Raw genomic sequence first — 23,296 nt, forward strand, 5'->3', positions numbered from 1 at the left:
GTACTGTCAGATTTGTGCTTTTGAGTGTGAAGTAGTTGTATTGAACTGACTGCCAAAAAAGACTTGTGTCAGGCAGCAGAGGGATAAGTTGTAATTTAATTTACCTGTAGCTAAAAAGGCCTCTGTGGTTTCCGTTGGACAACTCCATCTCCTTGACTGACTACCAACAGTCACATTGCATTACCAGTAATGGACAAGTAAAAAGGGTGATCTGTTGCATAACCTTTTCACTTTTCTTTTTTTTGTGATGACAGTCTTCATTTTAAGCAGCAACTCTAATTTTTCCAGCTTACGTGCAGGGAAAATATGAAACAAGGAGATTCCATCATTGTCTAATTGTTACTGATTGGTCTAGATGTTAAATCACAGAGAACACTGCCTGAGGTGATACGGCTTCTGCTTAGTAACTTATTTTTCAGCCTGAACATCAATATTTTAAACCATCCCTGCAAACATAATCACTATGATTCCTGCTTCTAAATGCAGCATGTCTTCTTTTAATGAGTTTAAATATAGCCCAAAGGCCTTGATTCAATCTATTTGCTTAACCCATTGGTACCAGATATCCTGTGGGCGGGACATACCAACACCATTTTATACACAACTGGAAAACTAAGATTGTTGAGATTTGAATGGTGTATACTATTCCAGGATACAATCATGACTATAAAGTAAAAAAAAGTTATTTCTGCCTACAATGGCAGTTTATCTCTGAAGCCATACTGTACTCCAGTAGCAGATGATAAAAACAGTCTTGCTGCATCAGTATGAGTCTAGTAAAAGTAGGCCAGTAAAATAGTTGGCCCACAACAAGTATCTTGAAAATTAAAACCTGTTATAAGTCAAAAATGTTAGAATTTTAAGAGTCAAAAGGTCATCACATTTTAGTTAGGCCTATTATCTGGGATCAATAGTTACGTTTTAAATAAAATTTATGCTAAAATGTGAATGTTTGAGCTTGTTATAACTGCACACAAAACAAACATCATGGAGGCAGTCTGCTTCCACTCCCACACTGTGCATCAAACATGTGAGGTTGAAAATAAATCAGTTTCATATTCCTGTTTCCCCAGATGCTGAATACTGAGAAGGTGGAGTGTATCTCTGGCAGAGGCAGATGTGATGGTCTCATGATAATTTCTCTGATTCTTGTTGGTTATTGACTCCTACTGGTTTATATAAAAGAGGCCTTGAACCTGAAGTGCAACTAACTCCAAGACCCATAATGCATTTCTTAAAAATTATGGATTTTTCTATTCTTTGTTAGAGGATGATGAAGTTACTTTAAGTCCTATTTTGGGAAGATAATGAAGAGCATTAACGCTATCTACCTGAGTGGTGTATCAAAGAGACACAAGAGCTTGAAGGCAAAACTTTTAATGTGTCATCCGCTTAATATTCCAACCAAGTTTGATGGATCAGAGGTTTGAAAAATAAATTAGCAAACCGATCTACTAGTTCAACCACCTCAAATTTCCTTTGCAGGGTGAGTAGCCTGGATGTCCAGTGCTTGAAGTGAGATTGATGTTCTTTTATGTGATGGGGATGTAACTTGTGACGATACAGGAATCGAAGCAGTGTGCCCTGTAGATGTCTGTATGCTGGAAATATTCTGGACATGTCTGTTTGGAGCAAAGTGGGGTAATTAAATCCCTCCTGGCTTGGGAACATACCAAGGGAGACATGCATGTGGAGCCTTGTGCTTACTCAGCTTCAGCTGTGAGATGGCTTTCTTAAAGCTGGAGAAAATGGATTAATCAAGAATTAAAGACATTTTTTTGAGAGGCAAACAGAAAGTAAAGCAATCAGCATCAGAGTTGATGCAGTTGTAGATTTAACCACATAGTATGCTGAAGTACACAGAAGAATGAATTCCCTGTCGTGTTAAAGTCTCATGACTGACATCATCAGTGCAATTTAAGCCCAGGCCTTTTTCCTTTTGATGTTTAAACTTTGCTTCAAGAGTCCACCAAGATAGGTCTGAGAAAGTTGCTGGGAGCATTTGTCTTTTCTTGTCATTCTTTACTGTTTATTTATCCTTCTGAAGATTAATACCTCTCTTTCAGCTCTGCTTGTTTGCATTTCACATTCATTTTCGAACTCATATCTACCTCGTGTCCCTTTCTGTCCTGACTGCTGCAGCTCCATTAGATAATGAGCCAACACAGTAAATCACAGCTCTACTGTATGTATGACTGAACGCCTTCCATAAAAATGCCCTAGACCTAGGTAAATCAGTGTTACCTACATCTATGCAGCTTGATGTGGGCTTTATGTAAGGCAGGGCAAGAGCCATGCTGTGTCTTTCACCACAGGAGAGGAGACTTTAAAGTGGATCCCATATCTCTGCAGCATAGAGAGATGATTATGACTGGGTCAATACTGGGAATGAGCAGCTCTGCTGATGTAAGATAGCTGTTGGAAAGACTTTTTCTTTCTCTCCTGCTGTGATATCCAGGAAGAGAAGAGCTCTGATGAATTTCAGAAAATGAAAAGGTTTGGGGGTAAGCCTGCTGCCCAAGCCCCATCAAACCCTCAGTAGCCTTTACAAGCTCCTGCCAGTGTCTTTTTTTTTATGTTGAGAGCAGCTGTGTGTGTGTGTGTGTGTGTGTGTGTGTGTGTGTGTGTGTGTGTGTGTGAGAGAGTGTGTGTGTGTGTGTGAGAGTGTGTGCGTGCGTGCGTGCGCACATTCCTGAGAGCTCAACTATCAGATCCCATCCAATGATGTGCCTAGTTTCCTGTATGGTAACACATAACAGGTTGCAGGTATCACTTCTGTCCTTCCAACATGTCTGAGAAAATATTAACCTGTTGTTTTTGACCAACTATGTTTGGAATGTGTGTCTTTGAATGCAGCTGCTCATTTTGTAATACATCAGAGCCAACTTGTCTCCTACAGAAAGAAACAACATAAAGACAGATGTTCATGCTATCTGCTGAAGTGCACAATGGTGCTTTTAGCTTATTGTGGGTTAATTGTGGTTTATATTTTCAAACCCCAAGTTTATGTGATTTTTGACTCATTCATTTTTGTAGGTTCAATTTATACCCATTCCAAGGATCAACTCCTGGATTATAGTGTGGATAACGTTATATATGAGCAGTAAATAACTTAATAGATTGTGCCATAACATGTAAATACCCAAACAGATTCAAAAGGGATTACATGTCTAGGAATGAATGGTATGTCTGATAATGACAGACAGCTTAATTGCCGACCAGGAACTGGCCTCTCTTTGAACAATATAATCATTATTTGAGACATGCAAGCTGGGGATGGTTCATGTTATGGAGGAAATTTATAAATGGGGGGGGGGGAAGGGCCAAAGAAGCATAATTGTTTTTCCAGCCAGTACTAGTTTAAATGTGACCAGACTCGCAGTATGAACACTTCTAATGAACAGATTAATGTACCAATCTATAATTGTACACAATGTAATCTTTCTCCCTTGATCAATACATTTACCTACATCATTTCTAAGTTAAAGATTAACTTTAAAGCTGTAAATAGTGTATTGTGCATGATAATCTAAACTGCTATATAAGTAGCAGTAGGATTGTAGGACCATTTAGTTATTAATCTGCCAAATTATTATTTTTATATCATGTTTTAGGTTTTGTGCATACTTCAAAGTTTTTACAGTGACTTTTACACAGTGTATCAAAGAAGTGGGGCTATCTGTAACACAGAGTTTACATGCTAAAGGAGTAAAAGTTTTATTAATTTAACTCAAAAAGTTAAAACAAGCATGGGTTGCATGTTGGCGTAGCATGGTTAGCACTGTGGTCTCACAGTAAGAAGACTGCTGGTTCCACTCTCGGCTGGGGGAGGTTCGAATAGGTGTGTTTCTGTGTGGAGTTTACATGTTCTCCCCGTGCATGCGTCGGTTCTCTCCCGGTACTCTGGCTTCCTCTCACCGTCCAAAGACATGCATGTTAGGTAGTTTGGTTTGTCTGAAATGTCCCTAGGAGTAAATGGTTGTTTGTCTCTCTGTGTTGGCTCTGTAATAGACTTGCAACCTGTCCAGAGTGTCTCTGATTGGACTAAGCAGTTAAAAAAAAAAATGAATGAATGACAAAACAAGCAGTTAAATCATCCATAATGTGCCTTGAGGGAGATTTGAAATTCCACAAAAGTTAAATATTTCCAAATCCATCACAATTGGGGTATTGAAGACAGGGTAGTTTTTTTTTTTTTTTCTCGACAAACTTAGTCATCTTCTATTTGCAGGATAATACTTGCCAACAAACCTTCAGAGCTATGTTCCCCTTTTTGGAGGAATTTTGCATTGCTCTCATCTAATTTCTTCTGTGTTTTCAGCAGTAAAAAATAAGATTGTAAAAATGGTGGAATATCCCTTTAGTGCTAGGCTCCTGCTTGCTAGACAAATTCACAGCGTTATGTATGTACGTCAACACTTCAACACTTTTGAAATGATTGTAATCCTGCTAAGGTTTACCACACACATAAAGGGCTTCATCCCAGATGAACACATGATCTTAGTCATGAAGTTTGGTGTGAAAGACTGAGCACTTTTTTGTTTTTTTCCTGCTTGTTCTCCATCCAAGAGGCTGACATGATGTAATGTCCTTCACACTGTCAGAACACTCATAAAAACTCTTTAGCAGAGACCCACTGTGCCAAGTCAGCCTGAATGTCTAATGGTGCTTTGTCTGAACAGTCAGCTTAGCATGGTTCAGCGTGTTTATTTATTTATTTGTACTTGGCCACAGATGTTCCTGTATCGCCTTCAATCTTTGTGAAGTCTCATAATCAGATTTTTCATTTCCTCTGGGAATTCTTGTCCATTTGGAGCCTCCATATAGACATGCAGAGAGTATATTAGATGATAAAGATCTGGAGTACTCAGGTCGTTTTATAACAATCTTCATGTAATCGGAGTAACTAAATATGACATGGGTGCTCAGATTAGTTTGAAAATGATACTTTCTCTACTTGTGTCAGTAACAGGTGTATTTACTTATTTTAACAAGTTTTTATAAAGTACACAGTATTAAATACTTAGTTTGTACAAGGGAAGATATCCACTTGTCAATAAATGGTATTTTTCTGACCTGAAAGTGATTTTGCTCCAACTTTTTTTTTTTTTTTTTTTTTTTTTTTTTTTTTGTATAATTCTCATATTCTCTTTATAAAAGGATCTCTACAATTTATACCTTCCGGGTACGTTTGTTGGGTTAGCTATGAGTCAGTATGCCTCATGATGAAATCACTTTTAACTTTAAATCTTGCGGCCCCAGTGGCCCTTCGAGATTAGTCAACCACGTCTTTTCACTGCAACTGAGGTGGAGAGACAAGGAAGGAGAGAGCGAGAGAGAGAGAGAGAGAGAGAGAGAGAGAGAGAGAGAGGGAGGGAGGGAGGAGGGGGTTGGAAGGAGGGGGTGGGGGGGTCACCTTTTGTGCAAATATATCAACTAAGCAAGACTGCCACCAGCATCAGATTTCTGAGTGTGCGTGCGTGCATGCGCGCGAGGGAGAGCTGCACTCATTTTGCAGAGAGATCCAGAAAGCGGTGGAGCACTGAAAGAAGAGAGAGACCTGCTGCTGTGCCACATTTCCACACTTTACAACAACAAAAACAAAACAAAAAACAACAACACACAGTAAATACTTTTCATTGAAAAAGTTCCAGAAGCGACCATGGACGGGATGATATTCGGACGCACGTCGCTCTCGTGCACCTTGCTCCTTTGGGTTTTTCAAGGTAAGTCGCTTTAACACTTTCCACCACGTTTTACTTCTCACATCCTTCCGACTAACTTTGTGGCTCGCGGCTATTGAAGTTCCAGTCTCATCAATCAAACTAGATGTAGTTGGATTAATTTGCTTAATATTGTGTTCTGATGTCAAGCAACATGTTAGGCGTTGCACATTTGGCCGAACAAAGCCATAGCAGGTGGAAAACTGGATTCCTCCCAAAGAAAACACGGATTATTTGCTTCCAGAGGAATATGGGGCAATATTTCCCCGTGGTGTGCGTGTCCCGCGTTGCGCAGCCTCGACGTAGCCAGCGTCTTGTGTCCAGTGTCCACTGACACTGGATTTCAGGATTAGCGGTGTTTTTTTGTTTGTTTGTTTTTTTTTCCTGTTTATGCGCGTGGAACTCCGCACTTGTGTTCATTTGTAAGCAGACTAGACTGCAGTAAACCCCCCCCCCCCCCCCCCCCCCCCCCCCCACCACCACCACCTTTAACTACAGCCAACAATCAGGATGGAACCGGAATAAAATTAAAACAAAAGTTTTAATACCTATAAAGCAGCCCAAAACTTGAAATAAAATCTTCCAAAATCCCCAAATCGCCCCAACCTTTCCTTTCCTGAGGAGTGCGGAGTCTCCTGAGCCTTTCATTGTGAAGACCATGTTGCTCCTCTTCTTCATGCCTTCGGTGTTTGGCTGCTGCGATGCGGTTTCCAGCGCTTTGAAGTCTGATCTGCGGGCTTTCTGTCTGCGTTGGCAGCGCGCGTCACCCTCTAGTCTGCACCCCTGGCTTCTGCCAGAAACTAAGACTAAAACCCATTTAAATTCACCCTATCTCATACCTTGTGTATTTGTTGAAGATAAGTTAGTTAAAAGATAAATAAAACCACCCTGTTCTCTCCTTGTACATTGTTGTCTCAAGAGTGCTTGATTTTTTTTTTTATTTTTTATTTTTTTATTATTATTTTTTTTTAAATCTTCAATGGTCCCATGGGATTTATAGTGGTGACAGTATGATTTTGTCCTTATTATCTACTGTATGCATGTCAGTGATTGTTTGTAGTATTTGTAGTTTTCTTTAAATAGTATTGTTTTATAGAAAGTGTCTTATTTCTGATTGTGTGTCTCTCATTGTCAAGTTCTTGGAAGCAGGGTGAGGTAAAGGGTGTGGTTTTGGTGCTGGTGACCTCCATTTTTTTCTCTTTTCTTGCCCACCCAACTCTACTCATCAGAGCATATGTCTACTATCTTTTGCTGGCAGCTGTTCACTTCTAATTAAATTGCAATGCTAGTTTTCCTCCTTCCTAATTCCACCATTTCTCACTTTACATGATACTTTATAACAGTTGCACATCTTGCAGCAGTTGCTTTGCTTTTCTAGACTGTATGTCTGCCCTTTATGGAGCCTTTCAACAGATATCTATTTAATAGTGCTCTGTAATGGATGAAATCCTGTGTAGTATATTGCACATAACACAGCTGCGGTGCATTGACTTAAAGGCTTGGTTCCAGGTGCTCTCCACCACCCTCTACAATCCCAATACACCCCTGCCCCCTTTTCTTTCCACGCCCCGAAAATGCTGCTTTAAAGTCTCTAAAAGAAAAAGTTAGCCAATGTTTTCATCTTTTCATCTTTTTCTTTTTTCCATTTTTAATTTCTAGCAGCTCTTGTGGTCTTTCTGTGTGACAAGGTCACACAAACCTACATTCTTTAAATTACTGGTCACACACTTGCAACTATGTCAGTGTTGAGCACAGATGTGCCTTAAATAGAGCCACAGGACAATAAACACACACCCAGATGTGTGTTGTGCCTTAACTGTGTCTGAGAATGTGCTGCCATAAAAATGGCACCATTAACTAGTTTGTACAAGCGGCTCATGATGACCCCCAGCCATTCATCATCATACAGCACCAAACTGCTGGTCTTTGAGGAGTTGTTCGAAGCTCAAAATCAAAACCAAATTCAGTCTGAATATATTAGAGAAGTGTAAAAGAGCCGAAGAGTTGTTTTCATTGATATCTCTTGTCCTTCTCTTTCTCCTGTAGGGGTCTCCACTCTTTTATTTGTAAACCAACAGCGGCAATTTGCTTAAAATGTAACAGCGGACTTGTTCTTATAAATCGCATTTCTGCCCACTTAGGGGGATTGAAAGAACAAAGAAGAAAATTAAATTAAAGAGACAAAAGAAGAGTCAGTTGACCGGTTGAGTTTGAGCTGTAGAGACTTGTGAGACAAGTGGAAAGAATCGTTTTGACAAGCATCAGTTGAGTTCAAGGTGTTTGCCTCTAACACGTAGCGTCAGCCTCTTTGTCTAACACTGCCTTGATTCTCACAGTCATTTCCTCACTTTTAATTTCTGGCCCTCCTGCTTGGGCACCCCCTGCGGCTGTGTGTAATTATTATGGTATTAGGCTGGAAAAAGAGCCATTTAGCCACGAGGAGGTGAAATCCAGAGGAGCTCTTTTGCAGCTATCCCGGGGGCACTTTTGGCTTGAGTTTTTAGAAGCCCAAATCTCACATGCATTCTTTGATATCTGAACTGAATTCTATTTCTAAACATGCATTGATTACTGACCTATAGGTGTGTGCATATACAATGTTTTCTGTGCTGGTTCCTGGTGTTTGCAATACTGGAAAATTCGGTGGGATAGTGACAGGTTGCTTTGGGAATGTAAGTTAATGTTTGCCCCCTTATCATTTAGGACTCCAGGGGAGTGGGCCTTAATGAAGGGGCCATAATTATTGTGTTTGCAATATGCGTCATAGCAACTGAGTAAGTCTCTGACTTGGAATATGTGGCATTCCTCTGAACTTGTTGGTGCTCGCTCTGTAACCTGTGGTTTTTGTTTGTTATCACCTCAGATTCTTTGCAAAAGGGCACCTTTTCCTACTAAATCTCCTCCAGAGCACAATTTAAAAGCAGTAATCCATGAACAACAAATAGAAACCTTCAATGTGCTTTTCATCACAACATCTCGAGGCAGTATTATAGGTGAGAAGCTGGAGGCTCTACTAAGCCAGGTTGGATTCTTGTGGGTTGACTGGGTTTGAGTCAGCTGAACAACTGCTGGGCGCCAACTAAACATTAGTCAGAAAATGGCACAAATGGGTTCACTTGCGCTCTGAAATCCATTTAAGGTGCCCACTAATGTTTGAATTTTGCAAGGAATAATGCATTAAACAGAGTTGCAGCAGTATGTTTCATGGTGTTGTATGGTCAGCTGGCAGTGTGCCCCAGTGGACAACTGGGAATCAGCACATGGTACACTGCACGCATGTGATTAATCCCAGTGAAGTCAGTTAGTAATAATAATGTGGTTTGTTGTGCAGATGGAAAATTTTATCCCCCTAATATTTTATTCTCGCACACCCACAAAAGATTCAAAAGAGCTGCAGCCAAAGGCATGAAACCTCCACAGGTCTCATACATAAACAAAAGGTGTATTTCTCAAGATTAGTTTAGTCTATGTTCCCATCGCTCTCTCTATCATGCCTTCTGTGCTCCCTTCTCTTCATCTTTCGTCCTTCTCTCTCTCTCTCTCTGTAGGGCTTTTCCTTGAAAAAGACAGATTAGCTTCACTTATTTTATTTCCAGTTATTTCTGTGCGCATTTGGTTGCTGGGATTTAACACATTGGACCTATTTACCGCTGTGTGTTTATGCGTCGCTGTAAATGACCCTACATAGCATCAGGAAGATAACCTGCTGTGTTTTAGTGGGAGATGGCTCTGTATGCTTTTACAAACCTCCCTAAAGCCCGTTCACAATGGATTTATGGCCACTATTAATGATTTTAAAATAAGACTGACCATCCTCCCCCACTTTACTCTTTCTTGCATCTCATTTTCCAAAACACACACTGGGATGCAGTGTCTGTCTCTGTCAGGTTTTGACATTTTAAAAGATAGTGCATGTTAATGGAGGTTCAAAAAGAGACCATGTGCATTAACAAGAGATATGGGAAAACAAAACTTCTAAGAAGTTGTTTAGGTGTTGTCTGCTTTGGATCTGTGCTATCCAATTGTACTGGTAGTGGGAGTTGTTAGGAGGAAAGGAAGGAAGGAAGCATGGAGTAGGTTTCGGACAATAACTGATGGTGGAATGGGATGAGAGATGATTAGAGTCTGCTATTGTGCTGCCACTGTGTAGTCTGGCTGTTCCTTGTCTCTAGAGAGGAAGTTGTATGTGATGAGTAATTTCAAATGCAGCCTTGAAAAGCAGCTCCATATTTCTGTGTCCTTGTCTCTACATCTTTGTATGTGATGGAAAATTGGGTTGGGGGTGTAGGGGTGGGGGATGTAACTCTGGGTGGTACAAAATTGAAAATTCACAAAGCTTTTTCAGGAGACTAGGTTAAGTGCAGCCGGTCCATTTAGCAGGAGAGTGCTGTAAGTAAGATTGAGGAAAGAACCCCCACTCTTTGGTGCTTTTCGGTGTGAGAATAAACAAAAGCAAGGCAGAATTTGCTTGAGCTCTTTCAACCCATCGGATTCACAAATTCATGTCATGAAATGGTGAGGCAAACTAACATGGATGTGCCAGTGGCAGAAAACGATACTACATGTGTGTCCTGCCCAGTTGCTTTGATCTGTCAAAGAGCGTGCAAACGGGAATACATTTTGAAAGCGTGATAAGGGCAGTGATAGCAGCAGTAAAGATCAGATAGACAGCGTCAGAATCGAGAAATACCAATTAAGAACGGGGAATGTCATAGTGAAGCCTGGATCTGTGGCCAAGGAGATCATTTTCTTGGCAGTGGAGAAGAAATCCTAACCCTTGTGCCCCTCCAACCCTAAACCCTCCATCTGACTGTTGGCTGGCAGAGGGTCCTCTGGGAGACCCGCAAGCTGTTGCCGTACAGACATCAACAGTTGCCTCAGCAGCAGTTGTTGAATGCACCACACACAAGAAGCCCCTTCACCCCCAGTATCTTCACACACACACACACACACACACACAGACACACACACACACTTGGGTTCCATTACCACCTTGTGTCTTTGCACAAGAATGGTTTTGACTTGTACGATGGAAAGGAAGAGTTTAACTGTAGAAATGATGCTCTGAATGCAGCTCCAATTTAACTGTAGTGTTGCTAGATTCTTTCTGCATCCATTTGAAGTTTCATTAAAGGCCTCTTCAGATTTGCTGTGCATGATCTGAACTCTTCCAGTGCTTCTCAACAACTGTTTGATGACTACAAGCAGTCCAACCCAGTATTTGTTGTTTCCTAAGGAGGGGCTTTAGATTTGTGACAGTAGTCCCTCATGGGATATTTTTCATCTCTTATCTGAAGAACATATAGATAACAAGAAAACAAGGTGACTGAAAGTTCACCAGGCTACAGAATATTCAGTATTTACAATGTGTACACATGTATGAAGACAAATTTGGCCAGACCAAGATAGGCCTACACTCCAATCATTATTACTTTTTCCCTCCCCATCTTTGACTTGAGTCTAGTTAATAGTTAAACAGCAGCGCTAACCTGTCCAGTGAGACCGGTTACTGTTTGACAATGAGATCTTATTGCTTTAACTGAGCTGGTGGGGTGGACCAGGGAGACAGGTATGGGAACATTAATCCTCAGAGGACGAGGACAGGAAGAGATTTCTGTGTTGGGTTCAGAGGTGGTGTTTGCGTTACAACACCTGCATACAAGCATTTGGTCATGAGCCCTGGTCATTTTCTATGACTTCATGTCTGTATTTGGGAGAGAAGGGGGCTCCCCATGTCATGTGAGAGCAAGTTCAGAGTATCATCAGTGATCAGATCCCGTGTCAGCTTTCAGGGCTTCTGATTTAGTTGGCTAGCCCGAGGACTTAACTCACCTTTGCTTTACGCTGGCTTTCCTTACCAAAGCCCCGCTGAAACTGGGGGCCATAGAAGTTGGATTTGCTTTGCTTGTCTCTGCTTGTGTGAACTTGACTTTGCATGAAAAGGGTAGGGGGGTAAAGTTACCATGCACTGACTGTTAATGTTCTCCTCAAGTCACATCCTGTTCTTAACTTTACCACGACTCTCTTCTTTGAATGTTAGTTTTTTCCCCGCGTACACCTTCCGTTTTTATCACCGAACATCATCACTCATATAACTCATGAGTCATGATCATCAGATGTAAGGAAATTCTCAAAGTTTGTATCCTTTTAATCATATATCATATCACATCAATCATTAGTTAAATGTTGTAATAGCAATATGACTTATGAAACATTTAGAAAATGATATTTTTAGTTAATGTCAGGTATACTAACAAAGACTTAATTTTACTCCTGCACCTGTGCATGATAAAAAAAAAAGACAGAAAACACATGGAATACAATGAAGAGCATGCATCTGAACTGTAAAAGAGGAAATTGTGCAACAAACATGAAATGCATGAATGTATGATGCTTCCAATGGACTGCTCAACCTGGTACTAGTTTGTCAGTAGCTTTTGGTTCATTGTGGAGTGGCTCATTGAAAAAGCCCAGTATAAACTATCTAGAAGGTGAAAAGGCAACCTCTATAACAATGTCAAAAACAAAGTTTTGGTTAATAAATCAGCTCCATGCCCGTGGTTGCTTTGTAGGACAGAAACAGGAGCACTGTTAACGGTAAGATGAGCGGTTACTATAACTTAACCGTGCATGAAAATGCACTGGGTGTGTACTTTTCTCTTTGCTGGTCAAATACATCCTGTTTTCTCTGTACAGTGTGGTTTTGTAAAATCACTATAGCTTGAGCAGAAAGAGCTGGACGAGGTGAGTGATTGATTGGAGTGAGTAAAAGTATGTTAAACTACTGACAGTAGTGAACCAGAAGGCGTTTGACCCAATGATCAGTTTGGTGCAGCAAACGCTGGACACGTTTTTATCAGAAGTTACCAAACTAGAGTAAATACACTGTTTTCACCAGCGGCTGTGTCCATATACTATGATATACAGACTCTCAAGTTTCACTCTATCACTGAATTACATTTAGTCAAAAATAAAGTACACGCCTGCTCCGGGCCTGTATGAAAATTAAATTCAAAATCAATAGCATTCAATTGGGTTATGACTCCATCAGGCTAAATGATTACCAATTACATGTCTTTGCGATCTACCGAACAACAAATGTGATGGATAGTTGTGGGAATAATTTTAGAATTGCAGAGGGCCTAACTGATTTAGACTGTTGTTATTAAGGGCTAAAGTAATTACAAGCCCAGTGTTTTCCCTGAGAGCTTCTTGCATTCTGCCCCAGCAGGCGCATTGCAGCATTAAGGCTAAATTTACTGAGCAAGTATTCTTACTGAATGATTTTCAATTAGAAGCCAGCTGAATGTATCTTGTTGCACTTGTTAATGATGAGAAAGGTATTTGGTCTTTCCTGGCTGCTGTATGGATTCCTGGGAGAAGCAGTGGCCAGCAAAGAAGACCCTCTTTGATCCCCTTTCACATCTCCCACATTTACACACTGAAATTTGGCTCTGCAGAGGATGATGAAAGATGCACCAACTCTTCATGTCAATTAGCAGCCTGAGTGCGTGTGCGCACATGTATGTGTGTGCCTGTGTATTGAGAGCTCTGTGTAAGGGTGGAGTTGGTTAATGGCAGGGGCAGAGAGGACACATGTTCAATAATAAGGCCTGACAAAGGGGTACAGGCAAAGGGAGGGTTGGTGGGAGGATGGGAGGACGATGGAGCATTCAGTACGTCAGTGGTTTTCACTTGAAGTAATCTTTATCATTAAATGTTCCCAAATTCAGAAATATGAGTCACCTTTACAATATATTTTTAAACAATACAACAAGTTTCATTTAATAAGTAAAGCACCGAATGATTTAGTTTACTTGGAACAATTCATTTCGACTGATGAAGAAGCACATGTATTTATTCTAACTAGCGTTGCAGTGAGAGCACAGTAGAAAAGCGAAGAATTGCAACAAGTGTAATGTTTTTTGAAAAAGTTGTGCTGGACAAGAAGTTATAGAAAACCCAACAATTGGAGCCTTTTATCAGCTGTCCTCCCTGTAAGTGTTTGTGGCCAAATAAACCCTGGTGAGATGTGGGAAAGGTGGATGTCGTGTCATCGGAACACGTGTGCAGATGAAGCATGTGGATGTGCTGACGTCTTACGTTGTTTCTGTTTAGGGAACATAGTCAAGAAGACGCACTTGCTCCCTTTATCATGAACTAAAGCATTTTGTGCTATAGTGTAACACAGCTGCTTTATGTTTTGTTGCAATATCGGATCATAGTTCCGCTGCATATTAAGCAGCTCATCTCATCTCATCTGTGTTGTAATGCTTCCTGTACTTCCTGGATTGACAAACTTTCTATACGTTAAAGACGGCTGTGCTTGATTTGCATATATTTTCATGTTAAGTGTATTTTTTTTGTAATTAAAATTTCTTAATTATTCGAAAGCAAAGTCAGTGAGAAAAGTGAGTGTATCCAACTCAGCTGTGTGCCTCACAAATCAGGAAGTGCTTTTGCTGGATTTACAATGCTCAATGTTGCATCTCTGGGACTACTAGCAGAAACACCTTTTATGTATATTTCAGCAAGGCCTTTCTCTCTCTGCACCTGAACAATGCTACATTGTAAAGACATTCCTGCAGGCTGTTGGAATGCAGGTATTAAAGTTGGGCTGATTACACACATAACAGAGACATAGACGGGGGAGAGGCAACTGAAGGAATGAAAGAGGAGGTGTAGAGAGAAGGGAGTGGAGGAAAGCGGTATGGTGGGATGCAGTGGAAGGGAGAGCCTTATGAAAATTGGTACATATTTATGTTTAAAGTGTGTGTGTGTGTGAGAGAGATTCTACACCTGTGGTGTGAAAACCTGCAAGCATGTACGAATGTGCCTGTGTGTGTGAACATTAACATACCTGCAGGTGTCTGGATATGTGAATGTGTGTCTGGAATGTATACCATGTTAACTGAACTAACACTTCAGTATGTGTGTGTGTGTGTGTGTGTGTGTGTGTGTGTGTGTGTGTGTGTGTGTGTGTGTGTGACAAAGGGGCGAGTTAGCACTGGGTGTGGGGCCAGACTTCACTATGTGTGTGGTCACTTGTCACTTAGGGCAGTGTAGGCTGTTCGGAGCATGTGAACATTACTGCAAGCCCAACATAACCAGGAATCCGGACTTAACAGAGTTTATAAATAAGTGTGTGTGTGTGTGTGTGTGTGTGTGTGTGTGTGTGTGTGTGTGTGTGTGTCCAATCCCACTTCAAGGGAGTACCAGCTGGTGATGGGAAACCAGTGAGTTTTCACTTGAGCCACTCGTATGCTGACAGGGCCTCAAAGGGCCAGAACAACCTCCTTTTTCTACTCTCTTTTATTCCCTTTCCTTATCTTTCTCTATCCATCCACCCCGCCTTCATCCCTTTCTTGTGAGGATTTCATGGTATTTATGTTACAATTATGTCTCTTAGTTGATATTTATGAGACAAAATATTAATGTTTCCTGTGTTTTGATCTTACTCCATGGTATCTGCTTTGCCTGTTTGCATCGTGCCATACTGTGACACCCCAGTTGTGGTTCCTTGCTTACCAGCTGGTGATATAGCAACCAGGCTGTCCGAGCTAAAACCTGTTCTTCTTGGCAACTGGCATGACAAAGCTGGCCAAAAAAAAAAAAATACCATCCTCCTCTCACACCCTTCTCTGGAGCCCCTCACCACACACTCACACACATACACCACCTTGGTCCATCTGTTTGTGCATTGGTGTGTATTTGGGCCTTGTTGGCATTGCTTTTGGGGCAGTTGGTGTAACGGTTCAGGGGAGCACCAAAACCCGGCTGACCATCGGCATGACAGGGCGAGGAAAGTCAAAGCTCAGTATGCAGCAGCGTCTCAGAGCTAATGCTAACTCCTAATTCATTTGCACTGAGAGATGCTGGATGCTAGGAGCAGTTGGAGGAGATGTGTGGACCTTATGGTTGGTCTGCTGGTATTGGCCAAACAATAGCATACTTGTTCTCCTGTGGCTATCCACCTGTTCTGTCCTCCCTCACTTTGGTTGTATCCAAGTAGTAGAACAGGACCTCCCGTCCTTCAGGGAATACTTTCTCTTTCTCTCACACACTTTTATCTTTTTTTTTTTGCTCACATAACATGATTAATTCATTCAGTAGGACAAAGGAAAATTGGTGCATTGACTGAAAAGACAGACAGCTGGACAGTCTCAGACCTTTTCTTTTCCTATTTTCTACGGTTCCTCTTCTGTCATGGTTGCCCTTTTCACTACTGCTATTACTAGATTGTTGTCCATGTTTGATTTCTTTATATTTCACAACCTACTGCCAGTTCTGTTTTTTCATTCAAGCCTCACTGTTTTCTCCATTCCGGTATGTGGTCAGAGCCCCCCACAGTGGATTATCAGTCTGTTGACTCACAGAGGGCAGCCCAAGCTTCCAGCATAAACATGAGACAATATCCAAATGATTGGCTGTGTGGAAACAAGCTGCCATATCAGGCTGAGCCAGGTTCAGTGTGCAACTCTGTCCAGAAATCATTTTGGCCAGTAAAAGCTATATTTAGTGCAGTGATTTGCTTGTTTGCAACAGCTGGCTTTAGATGCTGTTCAATTTAAAAAAAAAAACAACCCATCAGATAAATACAGAAGCTTTTTTGATTGTTCTAGTGTGTAGGTGGGAAAAAAAAATGTAATGCGATGTTAACGTGTGTTATTAAGACCCCCTGCTATGATATGCTTTCTCAGTTGTTGGTGAACGAATGGGCAGCGATCAGTGAGTTGAACAAGTTCTTTCTTTGTTTTTAAAATGCAAATGTTCTTTTCCTGAATCTGTACTAAATAAAATATCTAAAAATACCATTTGCTTGTGTATTCTGAGATCTATTGCAGGTTTTATTTCACTAAATAAGATTAAGTCTGATATAACACAGTAAAGTAGTAGCTTACAAATCACTGATGATTCAGTTTTACCAAATGGCCCATCATTGCTCTTACTGTTTTTGTACAGAATCTTTTTATGTTTTTCATGAACTGCTTAGGACCCAGTTCATATATTTGGCTACAAATGTGTGCAACCTTAATGGAAGAAACAGTCAGGGTGTGATTTATGACAGAGGAGAGTGGTAAGCTTGCAAAGAGTATACAGCAATGCCTCTTCAATCTTGGGAGCACAATGGCCTCATTCTGCTGGGCCATTCGAACCCATCTGCCTTCACTTGTGCATGGCTGAGACTTAAGTTAAAGTGTTACCTCCAAGCATCTCCCTGCCATCTTTACCTCTGGTTCACAGCTCATTATAGAGACACAGAGTTGGCTTTTCTGCCCTGCAGTCGCAATACTGCTCCGAGATGGAGAGTCATGGAAAATTCTGGAGCTCTGCCGATGACAGACAGCTTCCACGTCTCCTGTCTGTCAACCCGGCCTGTTTCTTTTTTTTTTTTCGTTCACATTCCTCAGGTCACAGTTAGTCACTACTTCTTACCTCTTCTAGGTTTGAACAGATCCCCTTCATTCCTTTTCTTTGCCACTCTTTCCTCTGTCTAATCACATACCTATGTGGGCAAGCTTTTACTTGCCTTTGTAAACCCCTAGCAAACACCCTAATAAACACCTTAAATGTCATCATTTGCCCCAGGGCTCCTAACCCGCCTACAGAACATATTGAATTATAACCTTTGCTTTAAAGAAACACAATGTTCTTAAAGACATTTTGTGACATATAGACTTAAAATACTGGGAAAATCACTCAATATTGGTGACTCAAGATTAAAAAAAAAAATAAATAAAAAGTGTATGTATATGTGTGTATATATATATATATATATATATATATATATATATATATATATATATATATATATATATATATATATATATATATATATAAATAAGTAAGTAAGTAATTTCTCAAATCTTTTATGAATGTGTTTGTGAAAACAGTATTAGGAATTATTTATGTGTGATCCTGATGGGAGATACAGCATCATTGCCTCTTCTGAGTCCATCTAATAGAAGCAAATTCAATAGCATCATGTTTTCTTTTATTTCTCTCCCATTTCACCTTCCCCCTTTCTAACCCCACCCCCCTCCAACTTCATTCATGTAATGAATAGCAAAAACATGGATCTATGAATATAGTCGTAAGACTTAAAAGAGGAATGGTAATACACAGGATGCATTTTATTTGACCCCTTTTTTTCAATCTGCTTATCTGTATCAGCAGAGAAAAATGGAAAGAACGCTGGTTGGAAGTTTTATCTTCTTCCATCTTTATCTTTTTTAGTGTTCTCCAGCTTGTTACCCTCTGTTTAACCCAGTCCCGGTCTCCTTACCTTTGCACCATTCCCTTTTTCCTTCCTTCCTTTCTTCCTTCCTTAACACCATCAATGTTATCTCCCCCCTCCTCTCCTTCCTATCTTCTTGTCTTTTAATTTTCACCCTTATTAACAGATTCTTGGAGATGGAGGAGGTGGAGGAGATGGTCCCAGGATAGTAAAGGGTCTCATCGTTAAGCTTCATCGCCCCTTCAAATCCACAAAAGCCTCCTCCTCCAATTACTTAGGCAGGCACACATACAATCATCTTTGGCTCCTTACTGTATATTTGATTCTTATTTATTCTTATTTCCTCAATTTTTTTCAAACGAACAGCTCTTAAAACATCTACCTGGACCATCTGCTTCTATAAACACCCACAGCATGGCTGAAATGGTTGGGTGAAAACCAGTTGGTCTTCTGAAAATCAGAGTTGGACAAAGCCATTTTAAATGTTTCAGTTCTGGTGTTTAACCTTATAGACAGTTTGCTTCTGCAAGTGTCAGCTATAGCAAGCATCTGAATGTGCTGGAATCAAAGATAAAATATATAAAAATGAAAAAGTCAGTCGTTGACAATAAGAATCCAGTGACAATTCAAATGTTCTGCTGCGAATTGTTTTCTCTTGCAGAAAAACATCTTCCATGGAGTCTGATTCTGTGGTATGCAACCACGATTGCAGTGGAACGAGGACATCCTGACACACTCCTCTCTTGTGCTTCATTTTTGCCTAGATCTTGATATGCTATTGATAGCTTTGTATCCTTTTGTCAGTTTTGACACTGTATATTTCTTCTCTTTTTCACCTCCAATCAGTCTCTATGTGCGTTTCAATTACATCTAGAATTGCTCAAAAACGAAATATCGCAGTTAACAAACGCTAATGGAAACACCTTGTGAAAAAAGTCTCAAATATCGCTTAAAGGTTTATAAGCTCTAATGAGGTGGTTTTTCAGATGTTTTGATATACTGTAGAAACATATCGCAAAAGTGTAATGGAAACATTTTTTTCGCTTGTACGTGTCCCCGGACGTGATATTGGGGGTCATGACAAGTTCATTTCCGGTCAAGATGGCGCAGTGTGGAACAAACAACAGCAAATTTCAGAGTTTTAGAAAAGAAAATAAGGGAGAAAAGCTTTGAAAAGCCATAACAAATTCTACGTAGCAAGTAGAAAACCTCAAAATAACACCACGTGGCTACCTTCCCTAAGCCGCTATTTTCATAAAATCTCTCGAGAGCAATGAGATTTAACGGGACTTGAGGCTAATGTTCTAAACATTGTGCAATGGAAACACCCACAAATCGCAGTTCGTTTGTCGAAACCTACAAATATCGCTTTTTATTTTGCGAAAAAATGTAATGGAAACACAGCTGCAGTCTTCTTTTAATCTCAGTTGTCATCTTCTGTGTTTCACTCTATGCATGTGTTGTTTTCCGTGGCATGGTAACTCAACTGGATCTGGGCTCAGAATTTTCTCTCTATTTCCTTTTTTTCTTTATAAAAAAACATGCTACATGTTACAATGGATTTAGATTGATTCATTAATCAACTACAAAAACATGTTGACAGTTTTTTTTTAAATTTACACATATCCTCTATACATTCATTACAAAAGCTATTTCTGTACATTTGAGCCATTGCTGAGCTCCTCTTTTCTGTGCTTAAAAAGACTGATTACAGGGACGGACCGTGTCTGTTTAACATGCCTCACCAAACAAGCGTGGGCTTGGTTTTCAATGGACAATAAAAGAGAAAGGCGTCAGTAACCTATATTGACTAAATGTCAGTGGGAAATATGGACCTTGCAGACACACGTGTTTGTTTTACTTTAACCAGGATGAATGATTGTATGGGTGCTAAAAGTGGTGTAACCCCAAAGGGTCATGGGCCAGTTTAGGTTGCGATCTCATGGGAGATCATATGTGCTTGGATTTGACCACTTAAAGGGGAAAACTGCTTGAATTTATTTATTTTAACTGAGAAAAACAGGAATTTTGCATCCTCCAGAAAGGACTGCAGCTGTTTGGTGGTTCAAGGGCTTTGCAGGGGGGCAGAATGGAACTGAGACATTTTTTACAATCATATTGCTCTGTGACTAACCCCCCCCCTCTACCCCGTTGCCCTCCCGACTCCTCTTTTCTTCATCCATGACGACACCCTGCTGTTTGCGTCTGTTTGTCTTTGACACCGCTGTCTCTTCCAGCAACCCCTGCAGCCCTCACCTACACCACCCCCTCCATCCCATCCCACACACCTACTTCAGCTCTGCTGTTGTCTACATCTTCAATCTCGGAGCTGCAGGTCTGTGCAGGTTGAGACGTGTGTTATTTTATCTATCTCAGGTTTCACACATTCCAGATATTATCAGCAGGCACTAGTTAGCTTTGATGATAACTATCTTGATAGAGCGGTCAATCACCTGACAGACAATGACAGATGTTAACCTGTTAGTCAGACCTGATGCCCATAGCTGAAGAAGGGCTTGTGCCAGACACGGTATTGTCATGTCTGTTATCTTTTCAGACAACCTCACATGCCTGTCAGATTTGTTATCAGTAATGATTGCCGACTCACCAGAAAAGAGTCCCTGTAATCAGAATGAAAAAGGATGTTGAATATTTAAATGGTAGCTTCATTTCCCTAATTATTTCATCTGTTGTCCTCAATTTCTTTTCTAATCACATTATTAGCCAAGCTATGAATAATGATTAAATAAAGCATTAATGAATGTGGAGAATGGTCTGGGTAGCAGAGTGGAATTTTGAGGACTGGAACATTGCGTTTTCTGAAAGTCCCTTCTGAGTCCTGATGTGGAAATGAAGAAGACTTTGTTGGTGTCTTTGTTTGAAAAGTATTGAATTTATAAATAATCTTCATAAAAAAATCAGTGTTGAACTGAAATGATTTATGGTTGACATTTTGCCCTGTTGAACGGAGCCGATTTCACTTTCAAGCTCTGTTTTTACAACCGTCATTTTATCAGGTAACTGGCAGACATTGTTCTCATTGCCTGTTTATTTTTGTGTCCGTGCGCCTGAGTGTATGTATCCACCTCTAATCCGGCCCCGGGTAGCCTGTGTCCCCTGCAGGCTCAGTGTCAGCAGTTTGACTTTGATGTCAAGCCACAATTTATTCCACTGTCTCTGTGGACTCCCATGTTGTCCACATAATGTCTAGCAATCAATAATAATGTGACCTACCAAGCTATACCCTGCCTACCCACTGCTTTAGTTATTCACCCCCTGGCTTGCAATATTCCAAAGTCTGACCTCCCCCTGCCCCTGAAAAAAAACACTCTCCGTCTCAGTCTTTCTCACTTTTACCAATAATGTCTGTCTAGCAGTGACAATAACCGCTATGTCTGTTACTGTGGTAACATGCAGCCCCCTGAAGCAAGGACAAGCCACTTCTTCTGTTGTTTAATTTAAACATATGTTTTTCCAGTATGGAAACAGATGAAGACAGGGAAGATTAAGGGATGCTTATAGAAAGAGAAATTGAAAGTCAGGATGGGTCAGTTATTTGTTCTTGGATGTGTTTTGCGTGCCCCCTCCTGTGCCCCACTTTAAAGCCCTCTCTGTACTTCTGTGAAGGCATTAGAGAATGGGAGAAGACAGGTGTGCCATTATGGTGCAGATTATCCAGGAATGCTGGAAGGTTAACACAGATGGGAGTTGGCTAACTCAGATGTTCAGTTGTGCGTGCTTGCCAGTTCAAGCTCTCTTGAGTTTGCATTAAAATATGCGTCTATAATGCATGCCAGTTACAATGTGTGTGTTTATCCTGACCATGTGCTGAGCGATATTTGATATATGCTTGCTGGGTGTGCGTTTGCAGCTTTATTTCGTCTCCTTTCCCTACCCTTGTTTGGGCGAGCATTCGCTCAGTGCTGTCTCCTTGTCTCCTGCTTATCAGCTTGCCTGTCTTTAAGTATTGGTGCAAAAATAGAAACTACTTGATGGGAATGCATTCTTTTTTCATTCCCCAGTGTAAAATATGTTTGCATGCAGGAAAAATACCACATGACATAGCAAATAATGTAGTGAACAATGATGTAGGATGCTTTTAACTGTAAATGAAAAGGGCCCTTTATCAGTCAAATGAGTTATCTTTGGAAGAAAACTGCTGGCTTCGATTTGAGACCGAGATATGTTTGAAAGAGCAGTTTGCATGCAAATGAGGGTGCAGTTACTACGTGTACAGCTGTGTGGCTGGTATGCATATTCTTTTCCTTCATCTCACAGAGTTGTAAGTGGGCCTTTCCAGTCCTCAGCCTCTCAGCCGGTCTTACCAGACAGTCAACCAGCCGTGTGGTGCCTCTCCACTCTAATTAAACTCCCTGTGGTTCCAAGCTCCAACCAGAAAGACACAGCCTCAATGCCAGTCTCTGTGTTTGCTGCTGCCAACACTTCTCTCCATGTGTGTGTCTGAATACAGAAACTGGAAGTGTGAGGCCTCATAACCATATTTTCTTCTTATTTCACTCAGTCAAGACAAAATGCAAAAAAAGTCTGCCAAGGCACAAGTTGAGTGTTGAGAGAAAAACAAACACAAATGTGAAAGAGAAGACAAAGGAGGATCTACAGTAGACGGCATATTTGAACGGTTGCCTCATGGAGGGAAGCGGGGACTTTAGTGGATTTAGAAATCAAGCAGAAGAAAGAGCAGAATGCAGGAGAATAGTAATTAACTCTGAATTATTCTATCTCTGAGGGATCAGAGGGATTAATAGAGGCTTTGGTTTGGATTCTGCACCTTTCGCTCTATTGTAGCATGCGAGTCTGGTTCCTGTGTATAAACCCCATGTTTGTGCGAGTGTGCACGTTTGCATGTGTTTATGCTCGCATGTGTTTCGCTGTTGTCCAGAAGGGTCCGTGTTTCTGTGCCAGTGGGCTTGTGACCATATCTGCCAGCCAGCCAATTTTTTGTGTGTGTATTGAGGTGTGACTTTGTACCCCCCGCTTACTGAAGTTCATCCAAGCATTACAAGTTAATCCGCCATAATAGGCAAAAAGACCTAACGTTGGGGTAGTGTTAGGTAGGCATGAAGGAAAACTTGTGGGATATGGGGCATCAAAAGGTAGGGAATGTGTGTTTTTATGTGTCTGCAGTGTGTGAGGTATGCCAGTAAGAAAAGTACAGATTTAGGACTAGACAGACCGTTTTAAATCCTATGTTTTAAGCCGCTTGGATAGCAAGAGCTGATAGCCAAGCTGGGAAAACGTCTCTTGTTGCTGAGATAGGATCATAGCTTTTTCACTATCATAACCAAAAATCTATCCTAAAATGCCAAGAAACACT

The 23,296-nt window shown here is 40.8% G+C and overlaps 1 protein-coding gene across 1 annotated transcript in view; it reads left to right on the forward strand.

Moving 5' to 3' along the window:
- The first annotated feature begins 5,488 nt into the window (after window positions 1–5,488).
- bcam (basal cell adhesion molecule (Lutheran blood group)) overlaps window positions 5,489–23,296 on the forward strand; it is a 51,195-nt gene continuing 33,387 nt past the window's right edge. The window contains exon 1 of the mRNA XM_079241037.1: window positions 5,489–5,726. Coding sequence (XP_079097163.1) covers window positions 5,663–5,726 — 64 coding nt within the window. The 5' untranslated portion in view covers window positions 5,489–5,662. The remainder of the gene's footprint in view (window positions 5,727–23,296) is intronic.

Source organism: Telmatherina bonti (assembly GCF_933228915.1).
Source record: "Telmatherina bonti genome assembly, chromosome: 5".
Taxonomy (NCBI): Eukaryota; Metazoa; Chordata; class Actinopteri; order Atheriniformes; family Telmatherinidae; genus Telmatherina; species Telmatherina bonti.